Source organism: Cetorhinus maximus, chromosome 2, assembly GCF_964194155.1.
Source record: "Cetorhinus maximus chromosome 2, sCetMax3.hap1.1, whole genome shotgun sequence".
Taxonomy (NCBI): Eukaryota; Metazoa; Chordata; class Chondrichthyes; order Lamniformes; family Cetorhinidae; genus Cetorhinus; species Cetorhinus maximus.
Genome location: NC_135880.1, coordinates 221221776 through 221246392, shown reverse-complemented (window position 1 = coordinate 221246392; position 24617 = coordinate 221221776). Strand labels below are relative to the sequence as shown.

At 43.6% G+C, this 24617-nt stretch overlaps 1 protein-coding gene across 3 annotated transcripts in view; it reads left to right on the top strand.

The window, feature by feature from the left end:
- usp28 (ubiquitin specific peptidase 28) overlaps positions 1 to 24617 on the top strand; it is a 64702-nt gene that overhangs the window by 2963 nt on the left and 37122 nt on the right. For all 3 annotated transcript variants that reach the window (XM_078533012.1, XM_078533011.1, XM_078533010.1), the window contains exons 2-5: positions 14089 to 14166; positions 21136 to 21268; positions 21626 to 21749; positions 23114 to 23276. In XM_078533012.1, the coding sequence (XP_078389138.1) occupies positions 14089 to 14166; positions 21136 to 21268; positions 21626 to 21749; positions 23114 to 23276 (498 nt within the window). The remainder of the gene's footprint in view (positions 1 to 14088; positions 14167 to 21135; positions 21269 to 21625; positions 21750 to 23113; positions 23277 to 24617) is intronic.

The following is a 24617-nucleotide window of genomic DNA, read 5'->3' as shown; positions in this document are numbered from 1 at the left end:
CACTGTTGCGCCAAAGTACCAGATTTCTCAAGGTGCAGCTGTGTGCAGCACTGCAACAAGGGGATAGAATGCAAATATGCATCTCCAGCCTCTGATGACTGACTGTCCACGTCCAACCCCACCTCACCACCGCCCATCCATCCATCCCCCGCCCCAGCACCTGAATTCTGGATTGCTGATGAGTGGGGGTTCTGGCAAGGTAGACGGTAGACACTTCCAATGTGGAGAAAGATGTGGAGGGTCACCGACCTGGTGACTGGCCTGTGAGCAGCAGTTAGCAGAACCCTAGCTTCCAGCCTGTTTGAGGGCAGAAAGAGAACACAGAAAAAAGGAAGAGGCATTTTTGCAAGTAAATCGGAATCAGTTGAAACTTCAGATTGCCCCAGCAGCCAGCAAGGTGGGGTTTGAGAGGAATATTTGTGCTGTGCTGGCTGTGAAAATCCCCCTTGAAGCTGACAGCGGCCTCTTCTGCTATTTTTAGGCTGTTGTATGTTGTGATATCCAAGGTCGTCCAAAGACTGTTTAAAAGTCCTGGTGAATTTGTTGTGGCTAGGAAACTGCTGATCAATCACCTCTTACTTCTAGTTATTTAACATTTAACAACTGACATTTAACAAAACATGAGTACTTGTTATCTGTTAATATTTTTCACCCCCTTGAGATAACTCTTGGAACTCATGGAATCTTCCATCAAACATGCCTCCACAATAGTCAAGCAGATCACCTTGCTAAGTTGATAACACAGCACAACTGTTGGGCCAGGTGTAGTGTACTTGTACTGTGGAACTGTGTAAATAAATATAAAGTGAGTAAGGATTGAGTCCACTTCTGCCCTTCACTTTCTGGAATAAAAACATCGAGAATTAGAAATACTCTTGAGCATCTTTAATTTTAAACACTCCGCTACTGGAGACCTGGGCCCTAAGTACAGGAATGCCTCCCTAAACCCCTTCGCCTCTACCTATCTTTCCTCCTTTCTGACGCTCATTAAAACCTGACGCTCATTAAAACCTGCCACTTTGACAAAGTTTTTGGTCATCTGCCTTAATATTTCATTACGCGGCTAGGTGTCAAATTTTTTTATTTTTGTAATGCCTCTGGGAAGCAGCTCGGGACGTTTTATTATGTTAAAAGGTCCTTGCAGTCGTCTCATGGAAAGATATGTGCCCTGATCAAACTGGCCTTAGATGGTTAATTTGAGATGTCAGATGCAGTCTTGGTTGCGGATGGGGTATCCGATTGTCGGTAGGCTGGAACCTAGTAGCAACCTAGTTGGTAGGCATGTCATGAAGGGAGAGGTAGAATGGCTAGCCCTTTTTTACTGAGGTCCTATTGATTGCTGTGGAACAACACATTTATGGTCCAGAACTTCTAATGCTTGGATAGGCAATCATTGAGTCCCTGCGAAAAGGAAAAACTAAATTTGCTGTTTCAGTTGGGAATTGCTGTGGCATCTGTACTTTTCATCCGTAAATGCTTAATATTTTGTGGTAGTTACTCAAACGTTGTTTGCAATTTAGCACATTAATCACAGTTAGGGTTCACATGCAGTGGAGTTAGGCTGCTAACGTTGAGTTATGTCGTAAATAGGTCATATCCCTTGATTACAAGGCAGTAATGTGACCAAGGGACTTGGGTTATATAACTGGGGAGATTGAAATTTAAGCCATCAACAGTTCATCTGAATCCTGTTTCATAATAGGAATTACTATAAGAAAAAATAACCGCAGTCCATCTATCTCACCTTCTACCACACCATAAATAAAAACAAAGTGTTGGAAATACTCAGCAGGGCAGGCAGCATCTTCAGAGAGAGAGAAAAATACCTTCTACCTTCTCAGTCGTCACATACTACAATGAAATAGAGCTGTTGACTAATCATAGCAAACAACCTCTTTTTTGTTTTTATTTCAGATTTCCAACATTCACAGTATTTTGCTTTTGGACATTTAAAACATGATTGATTATGGAAGTGTTAAACATGAGATTAATAATCAGATTTATCATCAAGTGTCATTTGAATTGGTCTGTACAAATATGTAAACAAATACAAATCCTATCTTGTTGAGTGCACCCAAGTGTGAAGCATCTCTATCACCGTTACTCATGATAAGCATTTCATGACTTGGGAAGGTTCTCAGTTAACAGGACATTTGCACAATACTCTGCAACTCATGGACAAGAGACCAGCAGCTGATAGAAAGTCAATTGATGAGGGGAAAACTGTCTCCTTTACTTGGCGAATCTAGGCATGGGGCTTGAAGTAACATAGTGTATATATTTTCAAACTAAAGTTTGGGAACTCTGATTGGCTGTGAGGTTAATAGGACCAGAGATGGAGTACAATGTCTTGAGAATTCTAACTTTTAAAAATTAAATGGCATTTACAGCACAGGAGCAGGTCATTCAGCCTGACCAGTCTATACTGCTGTTCATGATCCATGTGGGTTGTCTCCGATAATACTACTTCTAATGACATCACAAGATAGAAAAGAACGACTTGCATTTATATAGCGCTTTTCATGAACACAGGCCATTTCAGAGTTCCTTACAGCCAACTAAGTATTTTTGAAGTATAGTTACTATTGTCATGTAGGAAATGCAGCAGCCAATTTGTGCAGAGCAAGCTCCCACAAACAACAATGTGACAATGACCAGATAATCTGCTTTTGTGATGTTGATTGAGGAATAAATATCAATCAGGATACCAGGGTTTGGGCGAGGGGTTGGAGGGTTAATGTGGAGCCGGTAGGGGAGAACCCCTGTGTTGTTCTTCAAAGTAGTGCCACCTGAGAGGTCAGTCAGGGGCTCAATATAACGTCTCATCCAAAACATCTCATCAGGATTTCCAACAGTGTAGCACTCCCTCAGTACTGCAATGGAGTGTCAGCCTTGATTTTTGTGCTGAAATCCTGCAGTAGAACTTGAACTCTCAGTTTTCTGACTCAGAAGTGAGAGTGCTACCAATTGAGCCATGGTTCACACCTTATTGGGTTTTTTTTCATTCATGGGATATGGGCTTTGCTGGCTGGGCCAGCATTTATTGCCCATCCCTAGTTGCCCTTGAGAAGATGGTGGTGAGCTGCCTTCTTGAACAGCTGTAGTCCATGTCATGTAGGTACACCTCAGTGCTGTTAGAAAGGTAGTTCCAGGATTTTGACCCAGCGACAGTGAAGGAACGGTGATATATTTCCAACTCAGGATGGTGAGTGACTTGGAGGGGAGCTTTGAGGTGGTGGTGTTCCCACCTATCTGCTGCCCTTGTCCTTCTAGATGGTAGCAGTCGTGGGTTTGAAAGGTGCTGTCGAAGTGAGTTCCTGCAGTGCATCTGCTGCTACTGTGTGTCGGTGGTGAAGGGAGTGAATGTTTGTGGATGTGGTGCCAATCAAGCGGGCTGCTTTGTCCTGGATGGTGTCAAGCTTCTTGAGCGTTGTGGGAGCTGCACTCATCCAGGCAAGTGGGGCGTATTCCGTCAGACTTCTGGCTTGTGCCTTGTAGATGGTGGACAGGATTTGAGGTTTACTATATAAAAAAAAGTTATTCTGGTTGCTATGTTGTTATCCTCTGGGCAGCTGACACTGGAAGTGAGGATGGGTGGTGCCCAGGTGTGTCTTAATGTTTCCAAGGGATTTCTAAGAGTCTATCATATTTATAGGGGGTTAGTGGGAATGTATCAATATTTTCATGGGGTCATGGAGAGTATTTGTCAACATTTATTAATCCCCCCACCACATCCCACTCCCATAGTTTCAAAACTTTTTTATTGTTAACTCCTTGTACTGAAAGTGTGATTGAGACTATGGTCACCAACTGCACAGAATGCACTCGTGGGTGCAGCAATACACATGACTTGAAGTGAAAGCTAGATTATTTGTGAAATTGGTGTCTGCTGAATATCATTTAGTTTGAATCAGGAAGCTATATCGGATTTAACCATGGCAAATTATAATTTTTATGTCGTGTGATGCTTTCTTTTTCTACAATTTGCAGCTTGTTCTTAAGCACCAAATTAGCCTCCAGAAGAGTTGGTTCTGCTCATGGGCTTTTATGCTGTGTACTGCATTGCATTGGGTTTCAATTGAATCCTATCTGTTAGAACACTACATCTTTGTTTCCTGCGGGTTAGGCTGGGGAATTGTGTCAGATAGTATTGAACAAGGCGTCTGTGTGTGTGTGTGTGTGTGTGTGTGTGTGTGTGTGTGTGTGTGTCTGTGTGTATGTGTTCTTTAGTGCCGTGTAGGGGATATTTATGTGCATCTAATCTGACGTTTACAATTTTCTAAGCGCTTTCCCATCTTTTTCCTTTCATCTCATGGAAGCAGTGACTCATCCCAAGCGTGTATCCGCATGTGTTAGGATCATCGCAGACGCTACTAATGTGACTCCTTCCACATGTGAGTCTGGATAGTGAGTGTTAACAGGCCATTTGAACATGGGGAGCATCATTGCTTAGTGATCCTGTCCCACCCTGTCATCAGGACAAGTACAGTCATCCAGCAGGCTTCACAGTAATAAGAATTGGAGTGCTCACTGATTCATGGCTGGCTATTACTCCCTCTCCACACCAACAACACGGGCACCAGTTCTCTCTTCCACCCATCCACCTCCTCCCCACAGCGGCCCACACCTCCTGCTCACAGCTGAAATGTGACGGAGGCCGATGGTGAAACCTAGAATCTTCCTGATCTGTATGACTTAGTGAAGTTGACCACTGACCCTTCAAGGGAGCCCTTGTTTGAAGTTTGCCTGTTTTTTTGTAGAGAGGGTAGGAGGTGCTGTTTCTCTCTTGCATAGAAAGAACAGCACAGAAACATGCCATTTGGCTCAACTGGTCCGCGCAAGTCATGTCACCCTCACTCTATCAGCATAACCTTCTATTCCTTTCTCCCTCGTGTTTATCCAGCTTCCCTTTAAATGCATCCATGCTGTTTGCCTCAACTACCCATGTAATAGCAAATTCTGCATTCTAACCACTTTCGGGGTAAAGAAGTTTCTCCTGGATTGAACTTAATAGTGACTATTTTGCAGTATTTTTAGGAACCCCTAGTGTTGGTCTGTGTATTTGTGTACCGGGATCCCTTTGCTCCTCTATTCCATTTAAACCCTTATTTTCCAAGGAGTATGTGGCCTCCTTAATCTTGCTACAAAATGCGCCACTTCACACTTAAACTATATTAAAATTAATTTGCCAATGACATGCCCTTTCTGAGAACTTACTGATGTCTTTCTGTATTTTATGTACCCCTCCCTTCTTTTTGGTATCATCCGCAAATTTTGAAATTGTATTTCCGGTTTCCAATTTGTGATGTTCCACCTGATTCCTGGAATCTCACAACATTGAATGTGTCTGTGGGGTGTGGGTGGGGTTGGGGGGTGCGGGGGGGAAAGAAAGTTAGTTTAATACATGTTCATTTTGCTACCTCTTTGAGCAGCTGTCCAGCAGGTTCTATTTCTGAATCTCCCTCATGTTGCGCAGACCGGCACATGGCAACTGAGATATTTCTGGAAGTATTAAATCAACTGGCCTGAAGTCGTTTCGGTTTCAGCATTGTCGCACCTACAAGCAACCAAAGCAGGTCATTTATGCCAGTTATATGAACTTCAAGTTAAAAGGTGGTTTGCATGAATATTGCATCTAGTATCTAAGTGCAAAAAACTGATTATGAGATGGTTGCAGCAGTTGAATAGAACAAAGGGTAAAAGAACGGGCACTCCGTGCAGGAGGCGTTGTGGGTCAGAGTGGTCACAGGAATGTCCGACTCCCCGTTTTCCCCCATTTGCTCCTCAATCACATGTTTTCCTCCCTCTTCGCTATGAAGCCACTTATTGTTTCCAGGCTTTTAAACTTCCGAACTTTCTCCAAGTGGCCATTCACTGAATCCCCTGCTGCCCCATCAGCACCTGTTCTTATCTTTGTGAAAAAGCGAAAACTTGCATTCATACTGAACATTTTAAAGTGCTTTTCAGCCAATGAAGTACTTCTGAAGTGTAGCCTCTTTTGTAAGTAAGGAAATGTAGCAGTATATCTGTACACAACTAGATCCTACAAACAGCAGTGAAAGAGTAGCCACATAGCATTTGTGTGATGTTAACTGTGGGATAAATATTGGCCAGGAGACCATGGAAAAATCCTCTGCTCTTAATAGTCCTATTGGACTATTATAGAATAGAATAGAATGGACTATTAGAGAATAGAAGGAGCCTTGTTTTCGCGACTCATCTAAAAGATGACACCTTTGACAGTACAGCGTGGGAGTGTCAGCCTAGATTTTGTGCTCAAGGCTCTGGAGTGGGATTTGAACCCGCCACCTCCTGACTCCGTGGCAAGACCGCTACCCACTGAGCCGGGGCTAAAGCTGTGAAGCATTTTGGGGCGTTTTACTAGAGGCTGTCCATAAACACAAGCTGCTGTGTGAGTTTAAACAGTGGATGTTGAGGCTCACTCTCAGGTCAGATAATTTACATTTAATGATAATTGCTCCTTTAGGTTCTGTGAGATGGAGCACAGCTCTTCATAAAAAATAGTTCATGTTTACTCAGGAGAAATCAGGGAAATGAAGACAGAGGAAAGGCCAGTGTAAACAGTTACTTCCTGGCTAGAAAATTGATTCCTTAGCTGCAGATAATCAGTTTGCATTTGCACAAACATTCCTAAGGATTATGCGATTATGTAGCTGAAGTTTCTTGGAGAAGTTAAACTTGCATATTGCAATAGATTCCATGTAATTAATGATCTCTTTAATTGAAAATTCAAGTTTATGATTTGTTATAATTCAGTGATAAATGTGATTGTGAGACTATGCTGACGACAGGAAGTCTATTTTTCTTGGTGGCAATCATAAAACGTAACTGGTGGGCTGTCTTGAAAGGAGTTCTGCTTTGCACAGTCATCACCTTGGCATAGTTGTTAACACTTGGCCTCAGAGTCAGAATTTTAAAAAATTCTTTCACAGAATGTGGGCATTGCTGGCTAGGCCAGCATTTATTGCCCATCTCTACTTGCCCTTGAGAAGGTGGTGGTGAGCTGCTGCCTTGAACTGCTGCAGTCCATGTGGTGTTGGTACACCCATGGTGCTGTTTGGGATTTTGACCCAGCCTCAGTGAAGGAACGCCGTGAGTTCAAGCCCCACTGCTGAACCTGGGTGCCTTAGAAAAGAAAGACTGCCGATATTTAGCGCTTTTCGTGACCTCAGGGCACCTCAAAGTGCTCTGCAGCCAATGAAATGTAGTCGCTGTTGTAATGTGGGAAACATGGCAGCCAATTTATGCACTGTGAGGTCCCATAAAAGGCAATGTGCTAATGACCAGATACATCTGTTTCTTTAGAGATAAACTGGGCTAATATACAAGTTCCAGACTGAGGGATTTCTCCATGTTGGAGGTAACATCCTTCGTCCAAGATATTAAATTGACATCCACTCGCTTATTACTGTGGTTGAGATGAACGCTATGGTACAGTCTGAAGAACAGGGGTGAATTCTTGCAGCTTTCTGACTAACATTCCTCTCTTCCAGCACAGTCACCAATATCAATTGCTATTGGGAGATGTTGCAGTGTTCTTATTAACTCAGGCTTTTGCTTGCTTAACAATTACAGTATGGTATTTCAAGCATAAGAGCATTCCAGGGTGATGTGATAAGAGGGTGGAAAGTACCTTCATGAATTGAGCAGTGGGGGAGGGGTAGATGAGTGTTTATGAACTGGGGGAGACCAGTGTCTCTGAACTACTATTGCAATTGTTGCCAACTTTACATAGCATAATCTGACATGCTAAAGCCAAGTAACAAGTGATAATTTAGCAGTGTCTAATTCACATTGGAACTTCTCTTCCCTTAAACTGTGCTGTGTAGTGTTAATAACAAATGTTTTGTTATAAATATTGCACAGCTTCAAAGCACTTGTGTTTTTTTGAGAACTGTGAACTAGAGCGTCCTTGGCCCTTTCTGACCACCAACCTCTGGCCAAACTCAAGCACTGTGTTATATCTTAGGGGATTTTCAGTTGCAGTGTTACTATATATACTTTGCTAAAGTAGCGTTCTTGTCCTGTGACCAAATTGAAAATGTTTTGGAGGTAGTGGGAGTTGATTGGGAGTTGCAAGTGTTGGCATCAAGTGGCGTAATTAGCCTGTGATAGAGAATGACAGCAATGTGTTCACAGGTTGTCCTTAAGCTTCTCTTCCATCAATGTAATGCAAACATTCTGAGAAAGGAATGGGAATAATCTGTTCTGTGATCCATGCACCTCACGTTGACAAGCATCTCAGGCAATAGAAACTGAGATGGAAAATGCCAGGAAATCCTGGGTTCAGTTAACAATGTTAGATAGTGGCTTTGATCACTGCCCAGGAAATTATCTGCTCTTGAGAACAGTGCAATGTTAGAAACGATGAATAATGAGGTGCGAGTTTTTAGTTGAGCATCCAGGACTTCGCCCCATTGCTAAATTAATCTCAAAAGTGCAGAGGTTCATTGGTTGACTAAAGAATCCTGGTTTAATTTTTTTATTGTATCTCTATCGCCGTAACCCCTTGCAGCCCTGCAATCCTCTGAGATCTCTGCGTTCCTCCAATTCGAGAGTCTCTTGCGTATCCCTGATTTTCTTTGCTCCACCATTGGTGACCATGTTTTCAGTTGCTTAGGCCCGTGATCAGGAATTCTCTCCCTAATCCTCTCCGCCCCTCTACCTCTCTCCCTCCTTTAAAATATCCTTCAAAATACTCCCTCTTTGACTAAGATTTTGGTCACCTGCCTTTGAGTGGCTGTGTCAAGCCTCGTTTGATAACATTCCCGTGAATTTCCTCCTTCATTATCGTGTCAAAAGTTCTGAAAAGACTTTTGAGTGTGGATACATTTATGTCACAGCTCTGTGACTGCAATCAGATGAAACAGTAACCATTATTCTTTTGATCAGTTTAGCTGAGGGAGTAATGCTGTCCAGGAGACTGGTGTAACTTCTTGCATTTCTAGTTGTGCTTTGAAATCATTAATGTTTGTCCGAACAGGCAGACAGGACTTTAACATTTCTGTACTGATGGAGTGCACCTCTGACACATGATCACTGTTAATTATGCAAATCTTTCCCTGGCGACTGAAAAGGTCAAAAGAATTTTTTTAATAGCCCCAGAATTTTTGAACCATCCACACAGATCACTGTATGTCACAGCTGTGAGTGCATTCAGTGCATCCATTCAGAGAGATATGTAGCCTTTCCAAATTGGGAGACCCCACCAGAGAATGGTCTAGTGCCCTTATTGTTGAAGTTATTTATAGTGGGTTAGTAATATCTTCTCTCATTCACATTATCTGCTGTTGTAGCGCAATGGAAAATACTGAACAAGTCAACATGGCAGATTAAGGTTAGAATTCATGGTCCTTTTCCACTCTGTGGCCCTTGTAATTCTGCTACCGAAAGTATGTCTCTTATCAATTGTAGCCCTCTTTATATTAAAAAATCTGTTTTCAAAGGCTACAATAGTGTAGTGTTTGTGTTACTAGACTAGCAATCTAGCGGTCTGGATATGACTTAATGGAGGCCTTTAAAATTATAAAGGGGTTTGATAGGATAGATGTGGAGAAATGTGTCCACTTTTAGGAAGTCCAAAAACTCGGGCACATCAATATAAGATAGTCACTAATAAATCCAATAGGGAATTCAGGAGAAACTTCTTTACCTAGAGACAGGTGAGAATGTGGAGCTCACTACCAGATGGAGTAGTTTTGGTGAATAGCATAAATGCATTCCAAGGGAAGCTAGATAAGCTCATGAAGGAGAAAGGAGTGGAAGGCTACGATGGTGCGGTTGGATGAAGTGGGATGGGAGGACACTGTTTCTGTGCTGTTAATTCTTAGGAATTAATTAAATATCCCCTTGAAAAAAGAAGGTTGAGGGGTGACCTTTGTACAGGTATTTAAAATTCTGAAAGGTTTCGATAGAGTGGATACAGAAAGAATGTTTCCCTGTGGGAAGAGCATAACTAGAGGCCATCAATATAAGAGTTGCCGAGAAATTCAATAGGGAGTTCAGAAGAAACTTCTTTACCCAAAGTGTGGTGAGAATGTGGGACTTGCTGCCACAGGAAGTGGTTGAGGCGAGTAGTATAGATGCAAGGGGAAACTGTTCAAGCATATGAGGGGGAAGGGAATAGAGGGCTATGATGATTGGTTTTGATGAGGAAAGATGGGCAGAAGCTTGAGTGAAGCATAAATGTTGGCATGGGCGGGTTGGGTCAAATGGCCTGATTCTGATCAGGTATGCCAAACCCGCAACATGCCCAGAGGAAGGCCAGAGGTGACACTGCTGCAGAAGTTCCCCCAAGCACTAACAAAGATGACATGAACCGCCGGCCCTGGGGATGTCCATGTCAATCCCACATGAGAGTCTTCAGCCATGGGAGGACCGATAGATGATGATGGTGAAGTCACTTACAGCTTGGACATACTTGAACAACGAGGCAACTACCATTAGACCCTAATAAGGATCGGCAGGTTCAGAAGAGCAGAGGAATAATAAAAACAGTAAAACTCTAGGCCAACGTTTGGTCCTTTACATGAAAAATATGCTGAACAGTTCCTCGGTGATGTGTCATATGAGAAGTGGAATGTTATTCGTGACCCTGCTGAAAATAGCTCTATCACCAGGACATTGCCGGAATCAGCTCCATATATGTCTGACAGCCTTGGCTCCTGAGAAGAAGTAAACAGATTCTGCATCTATGCTGGACTCTGTTCTTTTCTTAGCCTCTGATGCACTTTCATGGCAATTTTTCATGGATGGATCTGGTAACATGTCTGCTGCAAAGGGCATGTAGTACTTGGCCAATTACTGCTGTTTATTGTGAGTTAAGAAGTATCATCTTGTTTTTGATGGGAATTACCTTCAGAGAATACCTTACCCGATTGAATCTCGGATGTGTTGCAGTCTGTGGGAAACTTGTGCCTCCTCACCAGTATGGTTTACCTCTCTGCCTACTGTCCTACTACCCACTCTTGACAATTAACAGTCATTTGTCAGGATAATGTAGAAAAATCCCTGTTCATTTAATTCTTTGTAAACTTCAAACTAAAGTTTGCACAATCGAACTCCAAAAATCAACATCTGACTTCACCTGATCACGCCAAGCGAGGTTTCTTCCCTGCAGCCAAATCAGGTTACTATTTCATCATTTGTAAGAAAAGGGGAGGAAAACCTCAGAGTTGTCTAATGTAATCACCTAATTCAGTCTCCCTCCCTGTCCCCTCCATCCTCACCTCTGAGCACACATACAAGGAGCTTGGTTGTTGCCCTCTTGAACCCTACAGGATTTAAATACCTCTCGAATTGAATCAAATAATACTTGTGAATTTTTCAAGCTTATCCTTTTATTTGAAGCTTTCAATTGTATCGTGTATGCACTTAAGACCACAGGTAGGGAAGGGGAGTGAAGGCTGTGTGCCAATGTGAATAGAGCCCATTGCTCCATGCCACACAAATGGTAAACGTATTTTTGTGAAGAGGACCTCCTGTGAATACTGGCACACTACGAGGGACCTGTGTAAATGTTGGCTTGCTCCTGAGGACCCTATGCAAACAGTGACACCTTTCCAGGGAACCCCTATAAATATTGGATCTATTGCATTGTTGCTTACATGTGTCAGAGACGACACTGTTTTATAATAACTGGAGAATTATAACACGCGACAACGTGTTAAAGAAATAAGAATAACGTGGCATTTATATAGTGTCAGATCATAGAAAGATATTCAGTGCAGAAACAGGCCATTCAGCCCACAGGTATTTGTGAACACATGAGCCTCCTCCCACCCCACTCCATTTCACCCCATCGGCAGATCTGTTCCTTTCTCCTCCATACTCTTATCCAGCTTCCCCTTAAGTGCATTTATACCATTTGTCTCAACTACTCCTTGTGGTAGCAAGTTCTACATTCTTACCACTTTCTGGGGTAAGTGTCTCCTAAATATCACATTGTTCAAATGACTCAAAGCACTTTGAAAGGATGAATTGCCTTTTGGAGTATGGTGACCATTTGTTATGTATTAAACAAAGTAAAAACAAAAGATCAGCACAGCAGAAGCCAAAAGGTCTACTGGTCAAAGGCTATTCTACCGGGGCCCATCAGAAAATACTTTCGCATGGTCTGACATACTCTCTTATTCAACGTTAGGGGAGGAAACAAGGTTCTCAGCTCCGTTATTCAATTAACAAGTCGATATATAGAAAGACAAGAAATGCAAGAAGCTTAATTTGAAGTGAAGGGAAGCGTAGGGAGCAGTTTTTGTCCTCATTGGAAAGACAATATAGCTGCATTAAAAGAAGATTGATTTTTAATAACACCGCGAGTTACAACACTATCCTTGTGCCTCAGGGGCTGGAAAACTAGATTCAGTACAAGACGTTTCATGATCTTTAGCTCCAGACAACCACAAGGAAATTGAGCACTGAGGAAAGGACCGATTGGAGCAGCCAGTGTGGGTTAGTCCAGGGAAAATGGTGCTTGACTCACAGATTGAATTTTTGAGGAAATTTCGATATGAATTTATGATGGGATTGCAATAAATGTTGTATGAATTTTGATCATGTGCCACATAAACCTTTGCAGCAGGTGTCTTTCAGTGTCAGCTGCGGCTCAGTTGGTCGACTCTGAATGAGAAGGTTGTGTCCTGAAGTCCCCCTCGAGCAGTACTGAGGAGGTGCTCCTCTGTTGGAAGTGCTGTCTTTCACATGAGATGTTAAACCGAGACGCTATCCGCCTACTCTGGTAGACGCAAAAGATTCCATGGCAGTCTTTCGATGAACAGCAGGAGAGTTTTCCCGTGTGTCCTGACCAATATTTATCCCTCAGCCAATATCTAAAAACGTTATCTGATCACAATCACATTGTTGTTTGTGGGAACTTGCTGTGAACGAATTAGCTCCCTGTTTTCTAAAATATATCTTCAAAAGCATTTTATTGGTTGTAAGGCGCTTTGGGACAACCAGCAGTCATGAAAGGTGCTATGAAAATGCAAGTTCTCTCTTTCTTAAAATGAAATGGGTTACAGCCAATTGCACAATTCTGAAGGTAACTGGATAATTAGTTTTAAAGTATGTAGAATAAAGGGAAGTGAGTTTAGACCAATAGCTGAAGATATTTGAAGAGCCAGATCAGACATCAGAACAATGGGGCAGAGTTTTCTGCCTGTCGGGCGGGCGGGCCCGACCCAATCTCTGGTGGGCGGGGAGACGATCCCCGCCGGAGAAGTGGGCCCCGCCACCATTTTACGTGGGCGGACCAATTAAGGCCCACCCAGCATGACGCCCGGCGGGAAGCGCTATGCACTCCCTGTGCGGGCCGGGGGGGTGGGATTCCCCAAAAGCGAGAATGCGCTTTTTTGTGCATGCGCACGAAAGAGTGCACATCTCCCTGAGGCTAAGTGCAGCCTCAGGGAAATCGCTTCCACTTTGAAAAATGTTAAAAATAGAAAATAAAATTCCCTAACATGTCCCCCCCATCATGTGACAATGTCACATGAGATGGGACATGTTCATAATTTACATAATAACTTCATTAAAATTTTTGAAACCTTGCATGAAACCTCATCCCGCCGCTGGATGAGGTTTCATGTTTTCTCTATTTGCCACCGGGGCTCCTGGCCGACCCCCCAACCTTAAGGTTGGATGGGCAGGTCCTTTAATTGTATAAATGATCCTGTCAATGGCCTCAATTGGCCATTGACAGGTCGGCGGGCGCACAGCTGATTTTGCTGCGGGTCCGCCCTCCTGAAAATTTAAATGGGGCGGGGTGACATCGGGGGTTCCGCCCGTGGTCATCCCGCGTCGGCGTGCGGGCCCCGCCCCCTCCTCGCCGACGGCAAAATTCTGCCCAATGCCTGCCTTTGGTGCTGCCACTTCTGTGAATCAACGAAGTGAGAAGTTTCACTGAAATTATGGTATTTAGGTGATCAGGCTGAGTTCTGGGCATTCTGATCCTCAATCAGTGCTTCAGGTCGGTAACTTTACAAATTTCATGAGCTCAGTATCTATACAACACTAGCAACATGATGATCTCTACTCCCTTTCACTTCTCATCTTTCTCCTTCTTGTTCGCAGAACATTTGCTTAATCATCAGCCAGCTGCGCGAAATCACCGGGATTCACGACAATCGACTGCTGCAGAAGGCACTCCAGGTTAGTAGCCGCTGATTCATGGATTTAAATGCAAGCTGGACTGTGTGGCAGATAGGGGCGAGGAAGACATTTGACCAATCTTAGCTCATCCAGCCTGAAAGACGCTATAGCCTCCGCCCCTCAACAAACCCACTACCTAACTGCTTCCTAATGGATACGTGAGTTTAGCTTCCGCAACCCTATGTGTCAGTCATTGTGAAGAAAGTATCACCTATGAAGTGAGAAGGTTAACTGAACCTTAACCTTAGTGCCTAGATGCAAAAATCTTGAGATCAGGCTTAGTTCTGTACTTTCTGTTCCTCGATCAGTAATTCAGTTCGGTTGCACAGGCTCAGTACCTATTCAGCATCAGCAGCAACTCCCCCTTCTCCCAACATGCTTTAGTTGAAATATAGTTGGGGAGAAAGCGGGAGCAGGTTATTGAGTTTAATGATCAGCCATGATCATAATGAATGGCAGAGCAGGCTCGAAGGGCTGAATGGCCTACTCCTGCTCCTGGTTTCTATGTTTCTATATAGGAGAATGTCATCTTGATTTGTAAAGTACTGTTCAACCTTGCTTACTTGTCAGAACAGCTCCTTATAGAAAAGTCTGTTCGGATAATAATGGTGGCAGTAGACGCAGAATGTTTTAAAAATTCTTTGGATGCCATTGAGCAGATTCTTTATATCATGTCATGGAGTCATAATGGCACAGAAGGAGGCCATTTGGCCTATTGAGTCCATTCTGGCTCCCTGTAGCGGAATCTAGTCAGCCCCATTCCCCCACTCTGTCCCTATAGAGCCCTGCAAGTTTATTTCCCTCAAGTATCCATCCAATTTCCTTGTGGAACTGTTCATTTACTCCATGGCCACCACCATCATGGGCAGCAAGTTCCAGATCATTATCACTTGCTGCAATAAAAAAGCTCTTTCTCACATCACCCTGCATCTTTGGGCCAAAACTTTAAATCTATTTGAAATTCTTTTCCCTCATGTGGAAAATCTTTCCTGTGTCCAGTCCCTCGGACTTCGCATCTCCCTGTACGTCCTCAAAACGACCCTCCTTCAAGTGTTAGTCTCGGCAGTTGTTATGGCATAGCTGATGGTAAATGCTGAGTTGTTCAAACCCCAAAGGGACACGTGAAGCAATTGCCATGACTTGTTTTGCAGTTTGTATAAATTTTGAGATACGTATTTTGAATTCAGTAGTAATAAGACCACCAAGTCTTATAGGATTTTACAAAACTAGATTAAACATTTATTAATAAGAGATGATTTTAAATGCATACATCTACAAATTACTACTACCATAACTTCTAAATCCCCTACTTAATCTGACTCCCAGTTACACTTTCGTTAAGGCAACAGTAAGGCGCACACATTTTAAAAGACCCAGGCAAAGTGAGACACGATACCCTGAACCAGTCGAATTCAAAGTGAGTTTTCTTAACTTCAGTTCTTTGAAAACAGCAGCTTGAGGCATAGATGCTGAAGGCTTTTCACACTTGTTAGATCTTAAAAATGCCTACCCTTACACACAGCCTTCTCTCCTTTATACATATTTTCCCCTTTGAATGCAAATTCCCATTGTTTCACTATGTCTTTGGACTTTACCTTTCTGATAATAAAAATCCCTCATAGTACTAAGTTTTATTAGTAATCTTTGGGGAAAAATAAACATACTGTTTCTAAACTTCACCTGCCTAGGTGACACGTTTGGTGACTCCTCCTTTGAAAACAATCTAGTTGGGTTTATTTAAAAATGCAAATGTCCTTTTACATCTTACATTCTAAACTTACCCCATGTTTACATCAAAGCCTTCAGACCAGTTGTCTTTAATCCAATTAAGGCTCTCACACACAGACACAGCTACCACTATTTTATAATAAATTCCAATAACATTGAGAGAATTATTATATTTTCCTGACACAAGTGTGTCAACAAATTAATCAGGTATCATTCCTTGACCAAGTTTTTGATCACTTCTCTTAATATCTCCTATGGTGGCTTAGTGACAGATTTGATTCATATGCCCCTTCGATGCACCTTGGGACATTTAAGGCATGATAGAAAATGTTATAGACTCATAGACATTTACAGCACAGAAGAAAGCCATTCGGCCCATCATGTCCATGTTGGTCAACAAAAATTTGACTACACTAATCCCATTTTCCAGCGCTTGGCCCATAGCCCTGGAGGCTATGGCAATGCAAGTGAATACCTAAATACTTCTTAAATGTTACGAGAGTTTCTGACTCAACCACCCTTTCAGGCAGTGAGTTCCAGACTCCACCACCCTCTGGGTGAAAACATTTCTCCTCGTCTCCCCTCTTAGCCTTCTACCTCTTACCTTAAATTTATGCCCCCTGGTTATTGACCCCTCCACTAATGGAAAAAATGCCTTCCTATCCATCCTATCTATGCTCCTCATAACCTTGTGCACCTCTATTAGGTCCCCTCTCAACCTTCGCTGCTCCAAGGAAAACAACCCCAGCCTATCCAATCTTTCCTCATAGCTCAGACCCTCCAGCCCAGGCAGCATCCTGGTAAATCTCCTCTGCACCCTCTCCAGTGCAATCACATCCTTCCCACAATGTGGTGACCAGAACTGCACGCAGTAATCCAGTTGTGGCCTAACCAGCATTTTATACAGTTCCAGCATAACTCCCTGCTCTTGTATTCTATGTCTCGGCTAATAAAGGCAAGTATTCCATATGCCTTCTTAACCACTTTATCTACCGGCCCTGCTACCTTCAGGGATCTGTTGATATGGACACCAAGGTTCCTCTGATCTTCAGTTCTTTCCAAGGCCCTACCATTCATTGTGTAATCCCTTGCCTTGTTACCTCTCCCCAGGTGCATTACCTCACACTTTTCCAGGCTGAACTCCATTTGCCACAGCTCTGCCCACTGACCAGTCCATTGATATCCTCCTGCAAATTACAGCTATCCTCCTCACTATTTACCACCCCACCAATTTTCGTGTCATCCGGGAACTTCTTCGTCATACCCCCGACATTTAAGTCCAAATCATTTATGTACACCACAAATAGCAAGGACCCCAGCACCGAGCCCTGCGGAACCTCACTGGAAACAGACTTCCAGTCACAGAAACATCCCTCTACCATCACCCTCTGCTTCTTGCCTGTCGGCCAATTTTGGATCCAACGTGCCACTTTGCCTTAGATCCCATGAGCTCTTACTTTCTTGACCAGTCTGCCATGAGGGCCCTTATCAAAAGCCTTGCTAAAGTCCATGTAGGCCTCATCAAATGCATTACCCTCATCAACACTCCTGGGGCAGGATTTCCCGGTTGGTGTGTGGGGGGTGGGGCCCGTTCATCGACGCCTAAAATGATGCTGGGCGGAACTCCCGACATCACCCCGCGTCATTTCCATTTTCAGGTCGGCGGGGGTGCAGCTGAATCAGCTGGGCGCCCACCGACCTGTCAACGGCCAATTGAGGCCATTAAAAAAGTAATTGCAATAGTTAAAGGACCTGCCCATCCAACCTTAACGCTGGCGGGCAGACCGGGAGCCCTGGCGGGCTTCAGAGAAAGCATCAAACCTCATCCACGGGCGGGATCAGGTTCCATGTAGGGTTTTAAAAATTTAATGAAAGTTCAACTAAAAGTGATGGACGTGTCCCAACTCATGTGACAGTGTCATATGAGGGGACATGTCAGGGAAATTTTATTTTTCTGCTTTTAACATTTTTGAATTTGGCGCCGATCTCCCTGAGGCAGCACTTAGCCTCAGGGATATGAGTTCGCTCCTCCACGCACATGCTTAGAGAATCCCCCCCGCCCGCATAGGGAGCACATAGCGCTTCCTGGCGGACGTCATGCTGGGCTGGCCTTAATTGGCCCGCCCACATAAAATGGCAGCGGGGCGCCGATCGGAGGTGCGCCCGCACGTGCCCGCTCCTGAACTCCCCCCCCTCCCCCCCCCACCGTGGTTACCTTCTCAAAATTCAATCGGATTTGTCAAACATGACTGACCTTCCCTTAACAAATCCATGCTGATTATCCCTGATTAATCCATGTCTCTCCAAGTGCAGATATATTCTGTCCCTCGGAATTCTTTCTAGTAACTTCCCCACCGCCGAGGTTAGTTGGTGACGTGCATGCTCCCTCTTGATGATATCATCCATTAGCATAGTTTTGATCTGGTTCCAGATAAGACAATGTTAAGTTTCTGGTTCATCATCATTTCTACCACTGTTATCCTGCCCACTGTCCAATGTTGAAAGGTCGTTTAGTCATAATTTCCAACTGATTAAATGTCAGTAAAGCTGAAACAATAGGTGTTGGGCTCCCAAATATCTGATTGGGACTCCATTCAACCTCTCTCTCACCCGACACTTCAGGCTGCATCCAAAAGAGCAGAACCTTGCTGTGCTGCTGGCCTCTGGACGGAGATCACTTATCCAGGCCTCGAGAAGCCACTCTGATATTTTCCTGGTTCTAGTACATTACTCAGTCTGACGTGTATAACAAGTGTGTAATTCACATTTTTTGAAGTACAAAGAGCTTTTTGTAGGGAGATGCATTTTCTTGCTGTCGGTATTGATAATTGTTCCTGCCCATGCATCCTGGGTGGGCATGAGCCTAGAAGAGGGGAGTAAACTTAAGAGGACATCAGCGCTGCTGACCATGGCTTTAGCGCCATCCTAGAACATTTCCACCACCACCCCCTAAACAAGAAGGAACCCATTTTTGGCCACTGGAAGTAGTTCTGTGCATTTAGGAGGAAGCTGGATAAGTACCTGAGGGAGAAAGGGTGAGATGAAGTATGCCAGGCGGACGTTTATGTGGATCATAAACACTGGCATGGACCAGTTAGGCCAAATGGCTTGTTTCTATGCTGCCAATTTAATGTAGTTTTGCATGTTTGTGACGGAATTATAGTCTGCTAGAGGTAACGGAGGCAACAGACTTGGCAAAGGCAGAACCGAGTGCCACCATACAATGCTGTGGTGGCATCACCAAAATAGCTGCTGCTCATTTTGACATTTATAAAGTGGATCTTCCATCTGATTTATAACCAAACGTGCTGAAGATTTCTGCAGAGAGTGCATTCGGAAGTGTGGTTACCCACGCTGAGCATGCCAAGCGCAAGATGGTTAATGGCATGGATGATGTGGTGTGCCCTCTGAAACAGCATGGCCACACTCTCTCTCTCCAGTAACGGAAGAGCCTTACTCTTTCTGCAAAGACTTGCTATAGCATTTACGTAACTCACTTGTGGCCTCTTGTGGCAGAAGCTGGAAACTGCAGCCGCCCATTTTATTAAGTGAATCGGCGGAGGAAAAGACTTATTTTGCAGGGCACCTTAAACACCTCTTCAAAATTTCAAAAACCTTTCATGGACAATATATTGTTTTGAAATGCAGTGCCTGTAGTAGTACATGTGGCAACCATTTTTTTTTGCACAAAGCAAGATCCCACAAACAGCACTGGGAGGAATGATCAGTTAATTTGTTTTTTGGTTCCATTGAGCGCGAGAGAACTGTTGAAGGGTCATGAGGACTCGAAACGTCAACTTTGTTCTTCTCCGCCGATGCTGCCAGACCTGCTGAGTTTTTCCAGGTAATTCTGTTTCTGTTTTTGTCTTCACTTATCCATGTTGTTTCCTATCACCAGATGCACACGTTTGATCAGTGACTTGCTACCCAATTCAACAAATCCTCCCTTCTGACTAATGTGAATTGCAATCGACCCCCTCAAACTTCTGGAAGTGGCACTCTGAAACCACCTGTGAAGTGGTATGGCTTACAATCTGGGATGACTTGCCCCCACCCCCCTTTGATGCTTTCACATTACGGAGCTCAGCACAGTGGACAATCGAAGGTGCATTGCTGATGACTCAGTTTCCCCGTACTGGTGGGGCCATTAATGCTTGTCAACCAGTGTTTTCACCCATCTTCTCTTCTCTTCTTCTCAAGCGCAAGGTTTCTTAGTGCAGCTGCCTGATCACTTATCCACTGGCTATTCTTTATGTGGTGAGTCAAGGCAGTGAGGATAAGAGGACTGTAGATGTTTCAGCTCCATTCGACCCTCACTCAGTGTCCACTGAATAACAATCAGAATTAGGATGTTTTTCCTCCCCCTCTTGAGCATTTACAACAGATTTAAGGTGATTGCTAGGATAAGAGGGGACATGAGGGTGATGGGTATCTGGAAGTCACGGTCTGGTTTGGTGGTGGAGGCAGAAACCCTCAGCTCATTGAAAAGGCACCTGGATCTGCACCTGAAGTGCTGTAACTTGCAAGGCTACGGACCAGGTGCTGGAAGGTGAGATTAGAATGGGCAGCTAGTTTTTTCTTTTTCAGCTGGCGTAGACCTGATGGGCTGAATGGCCCCTTTCTGTGCCATAACCTTTCTACTACAGCAATGACGACACTTCAGAAGTACTTCCTTGACTGCAATGCGCTTTGGGACGTGCTGAGGTTGTGAAAGACACTAGAAATGAAAGATTGTTCTTGCTTTAGTCCTGGGCGCTGGAGCAATTGTTTAGTTCCCACTCATGCCCTGCTCAGATCAGCAAATAACAGCACCATGTATCAAACACGGGGCAAGGATGTTTCTAGCACGCAGTATAACAACCTGCATTTGTATAGCACCTTCAATATTGGTAAAACATTCCAAGGTGCTTCACGGGAGTGTAATCGGAAATAAAATTTAACCCTGTACCCCATATGAAATTAGAACAAGTGACCAAAATCTTGGTCAGAGAGGTAGGTTTTAAGGTGTGTCTCAAAGGAGGAGAGAGGCAGAGAGGCACAGTGTATTTAATTAGTCAGCTGCTCTCTAAGGCAACTTCCCCTCCCTGATGTGTTCAGAGGTCAGTATTCAAATATTCCATTCCCCCTACATAAAAATGTGTATCAAGAAGTTCTATTTCTTTTTTAAATAGCATTGATGAGCATGCTGAATCATTGTTATAATATTTTAATGTGATTATTGTCTATCCTCTTAACTCACAGGTCAGCAACAGGGACATAAATCAGGCAGTGAGCTTCCTCACTGATGAAAGTGCCAGGGAACCGGGTTACAGAGCAACAACCAGTGAACCAGATAATGAGTCCAGCGGAGCCACAGGCAACCAGTCCCATGGGAGTGAGTACTTCGAGCCTGATGTTGACCTCACTTCACTGTCGGGTCAGTTGGTTTGGGTGAGGTGGGGAGGTTGTGTTGAGGGAAGGAGCTGGTCAGGGGAGGGAAAGGCTGCATTGTGCGCCGACAAATACTGCAGCACACCGTGTCCAGTGGCCATTACCATCACCGAGTCTGTGACTTGTTTCGGTCACGTCATCAGTGAGAATGCTGATCCAAAAAAAAACCCATCTACCTACCCATACTGCAAATTAAACACTATAAAAGATCATCTTAAAACTATGTACAGCAGCTTGAATGTCATTACTTCAGCTCGATTTCCGATCCATAAATCCCAACCAATGGTCATTTTGTTTCCAGGTGTCATTGACCTCACTAGCGATGAGAAGGCAGACCTCCAGAAGGCGATTGCACTGAGCTTGAGAGAAAGCGAGAAGTTACAGAACGAGGCTGAAACTGCGACGGAGAATCAGGACACTAACCAGTACAGTGCTCCATATTATTGGATTTGAGGATTGAATGGGCCCTCTTATTTTCCCTTTTTTTTTGTTACAAATCGCAATAATCAGTACTGTTCAGGAATCTGGGATGAGCCTTGAAAGTTTGGCTCACTGCCAAGTTCCATTTCAGCTTCTGGAATTTGTGCAATGTGGTTTTGTTTATTTACAGCCCTGGGCTTGGTGTTTGGCTTTGACCATCCAATAGGCTTTTTTCTATAAAGCTTAACCCAACGTGTCTTTTGTTGATGGGGGAGGGAACAATATCCCAGTGTGAAAGCGTGGACCCCTGTGGGGATGGTTGCATTGTGGCTATGTTTTGAACTAATGATCTAGACAACTTGAGTTCAGTACCCTGAGGAGCTGGAGAATTTAAATTCAATTAGTTAAATAAATCGAATTTTTTAAAAAAAGTAGTAATTGTGGCCATGAAACTTATGGATTATTGTTAAACGCCATCTGTTTCACTCATGTCCTTTAGGGAAGAAAATCTATCACACTAACTTGGTCTGGTCCATATATAACTCCAGACCCACAGTAATATGGTCAACTCTTAACTGCCCTCGGAAGTGGCTGAGCAAGTCACTCAGTTGTCAAGGGCAATTAAGGATGGGCATTAAATGCTGGTCCAGGTAGCGAAGCTCACATAATGTGAACTGATTAGGGGGAAATAAATGCTTGTGTCTTGTTTCCTTTTTCCCAATCTCGACCCATCCTCGCCCTGACCTTGTTTTGTATCCCATGTCTGATTTTCAAGTCTCTGCCTATTTCAAGTCTGATCTCCCCGGGAAACAGGGTCTTATCTAGAGCTTTCCAACTGATAATTCCTTGCAGGAGACACCTGGCCTTTGTTCCGGCTCTCCTCAGAATAATAAATTTGTTGTAGGGTGGTCGAGTTGTACTATTAGTGATAGAGTTGATCTGCAGTTGATCTTGGGTGGAGACATTAAGTTTATTTACAATATACTCAGCAGCAACTACAGGTGTGCTTTCCACTCCAACTCTATCTCTACATTGACTACTGAGGTAGCCCGCACTACCCTCCTATTGGTTACTACAGATCATGTCATCTTGCCTAACAGGTATTATTCTTAAAGGTCCATTACACACTAAATTATACCATAATTACTACAAGATTGTAAACCCCAGTCTGTTCATCCCACTGTTTCCTCTTTTTAGTTTATTGTTTGTTTATTTGGTAAATGTACTTTGAAGGAGCCACCTTTTATGCATAAAGAAAACTATATATTTTTTGTCTCAGCATGACGTGAAGTAAATTTAATTGCATGTCTTCCTACGAATTTTTGGGCCTCTTGGTTTGAAAGTGCTAGAATTGGCTCTTGTGTTACAGAGCGGGTGACGCGAATGCAGGTGAGAGTAAAGCTGGGTTGAAAAGGAAAAGATGCGAAGTATGGGGTGATTCTCCCAACCCACATGATCGGAAACGTGAGGATAAATGGCCGGTGGGACTCAAGAATGTTGGAAACACCTGCTGGTTCAGTGCAGTAATACAGGTAATGAGGCAGAGTACTCAGGAGAACATGAGCCTGTGTGAATATCTATTATTCTTCTGCCTCATGGCTATCTTCATCGATTACAGTACAAAAATAATAACTTGCATTTGTAAAGCACCTTTTAATGTGGTAAAACATCTCAATGCGCTTCACAGAAGCAATTATGAAACTAAATTTGACACCAATCTACATTAAGAGATATTTAGGTACCTTTGTCGAAGAGAGAAAAAGAAAAAGACTTGCATTTCTATAGTGCTTTTCACAGCCACTGGATGTACCAAAGCGTTTTACAGGCAATGAAGTACTTTGGAAGTGTAGCCACTGTTGTAATGTAGAAAACGTGGCAGCCAATTTGCAAACAGCAAGCTCCCACAAACAGAAATTGTGATAAATACCAGGTAATCTGTTTTTGTGATGTTGATTGAGGGATAAATATTAGCCAGGACATAGGGGATAACTCTTCTACTCTTCTTTAAAATAGTGCCATAGGATCTCTTACATCCAGCTGAAAGGGCAGTTGTGGCTTCGGTTCGGGCTTGGGTCCAACAGTGCAGCACTCCCTCAACACTGCACTGGAGCGTCAGCTTTGACATTTGTGCTGAAATCCTAGCAGCGGACTTGGGGTCACAAGGTTCTGGGTTTGAGGCAAGAGTGCTACCAGCTATGCCATGTCTCTTCAAGGAGGTTGGAAAGGAAGAGGTGCGATGCATGGGGTGCTTCTCCTAACCCACATGATCGGAAACGTGGGGATAAGTGGCTGGTGGGACAAGAGGGGTGGAGAGGATTAGAGAAGAAATTCTGCATCTCTGCTAATTCCCTTTTGTACTTTATTTTGTGAATTTGTGTATGGATTAGAATTTTTGATCTGATCTTTGAGAATCAAGGTTTTCTCTGCATCTCGCGAAAACTGGTTTTGATCTAGTTTGACATCAGACTGCATTATTTTATGTACACAATGAAACTTGGGGTGGGGTGGGCTGGGGGGAATGGAGTGCTCCCTGTTGGCCCACCTGGGTGAATGTTGGTTAGTTCAGTTCACATCGTGATGGGCTATGAATAACCAGGCCCTCTTTGCGTTTGCTTGATCGCCTTATGGAGTTGGAGAGGAATTTCCCAAAGTTTATCCGTAAATTGGCCACACTTTTACTTAGCTTTTCCCTAGAATCCGCATTATTCCTTTTTGGGAACATTGTCCATGGGGGTTTCCCCATCTATTGAGGGGTGACCTGATAGAGGCCTTTAAGATTATGAAGAGGTCCAATTGAGCATATGTGAAAAAAATGTTTCCACTTGTGAGCAAGTCTGAACCTAGAGGCCATGAATATTAAGATTGTCCAGTAA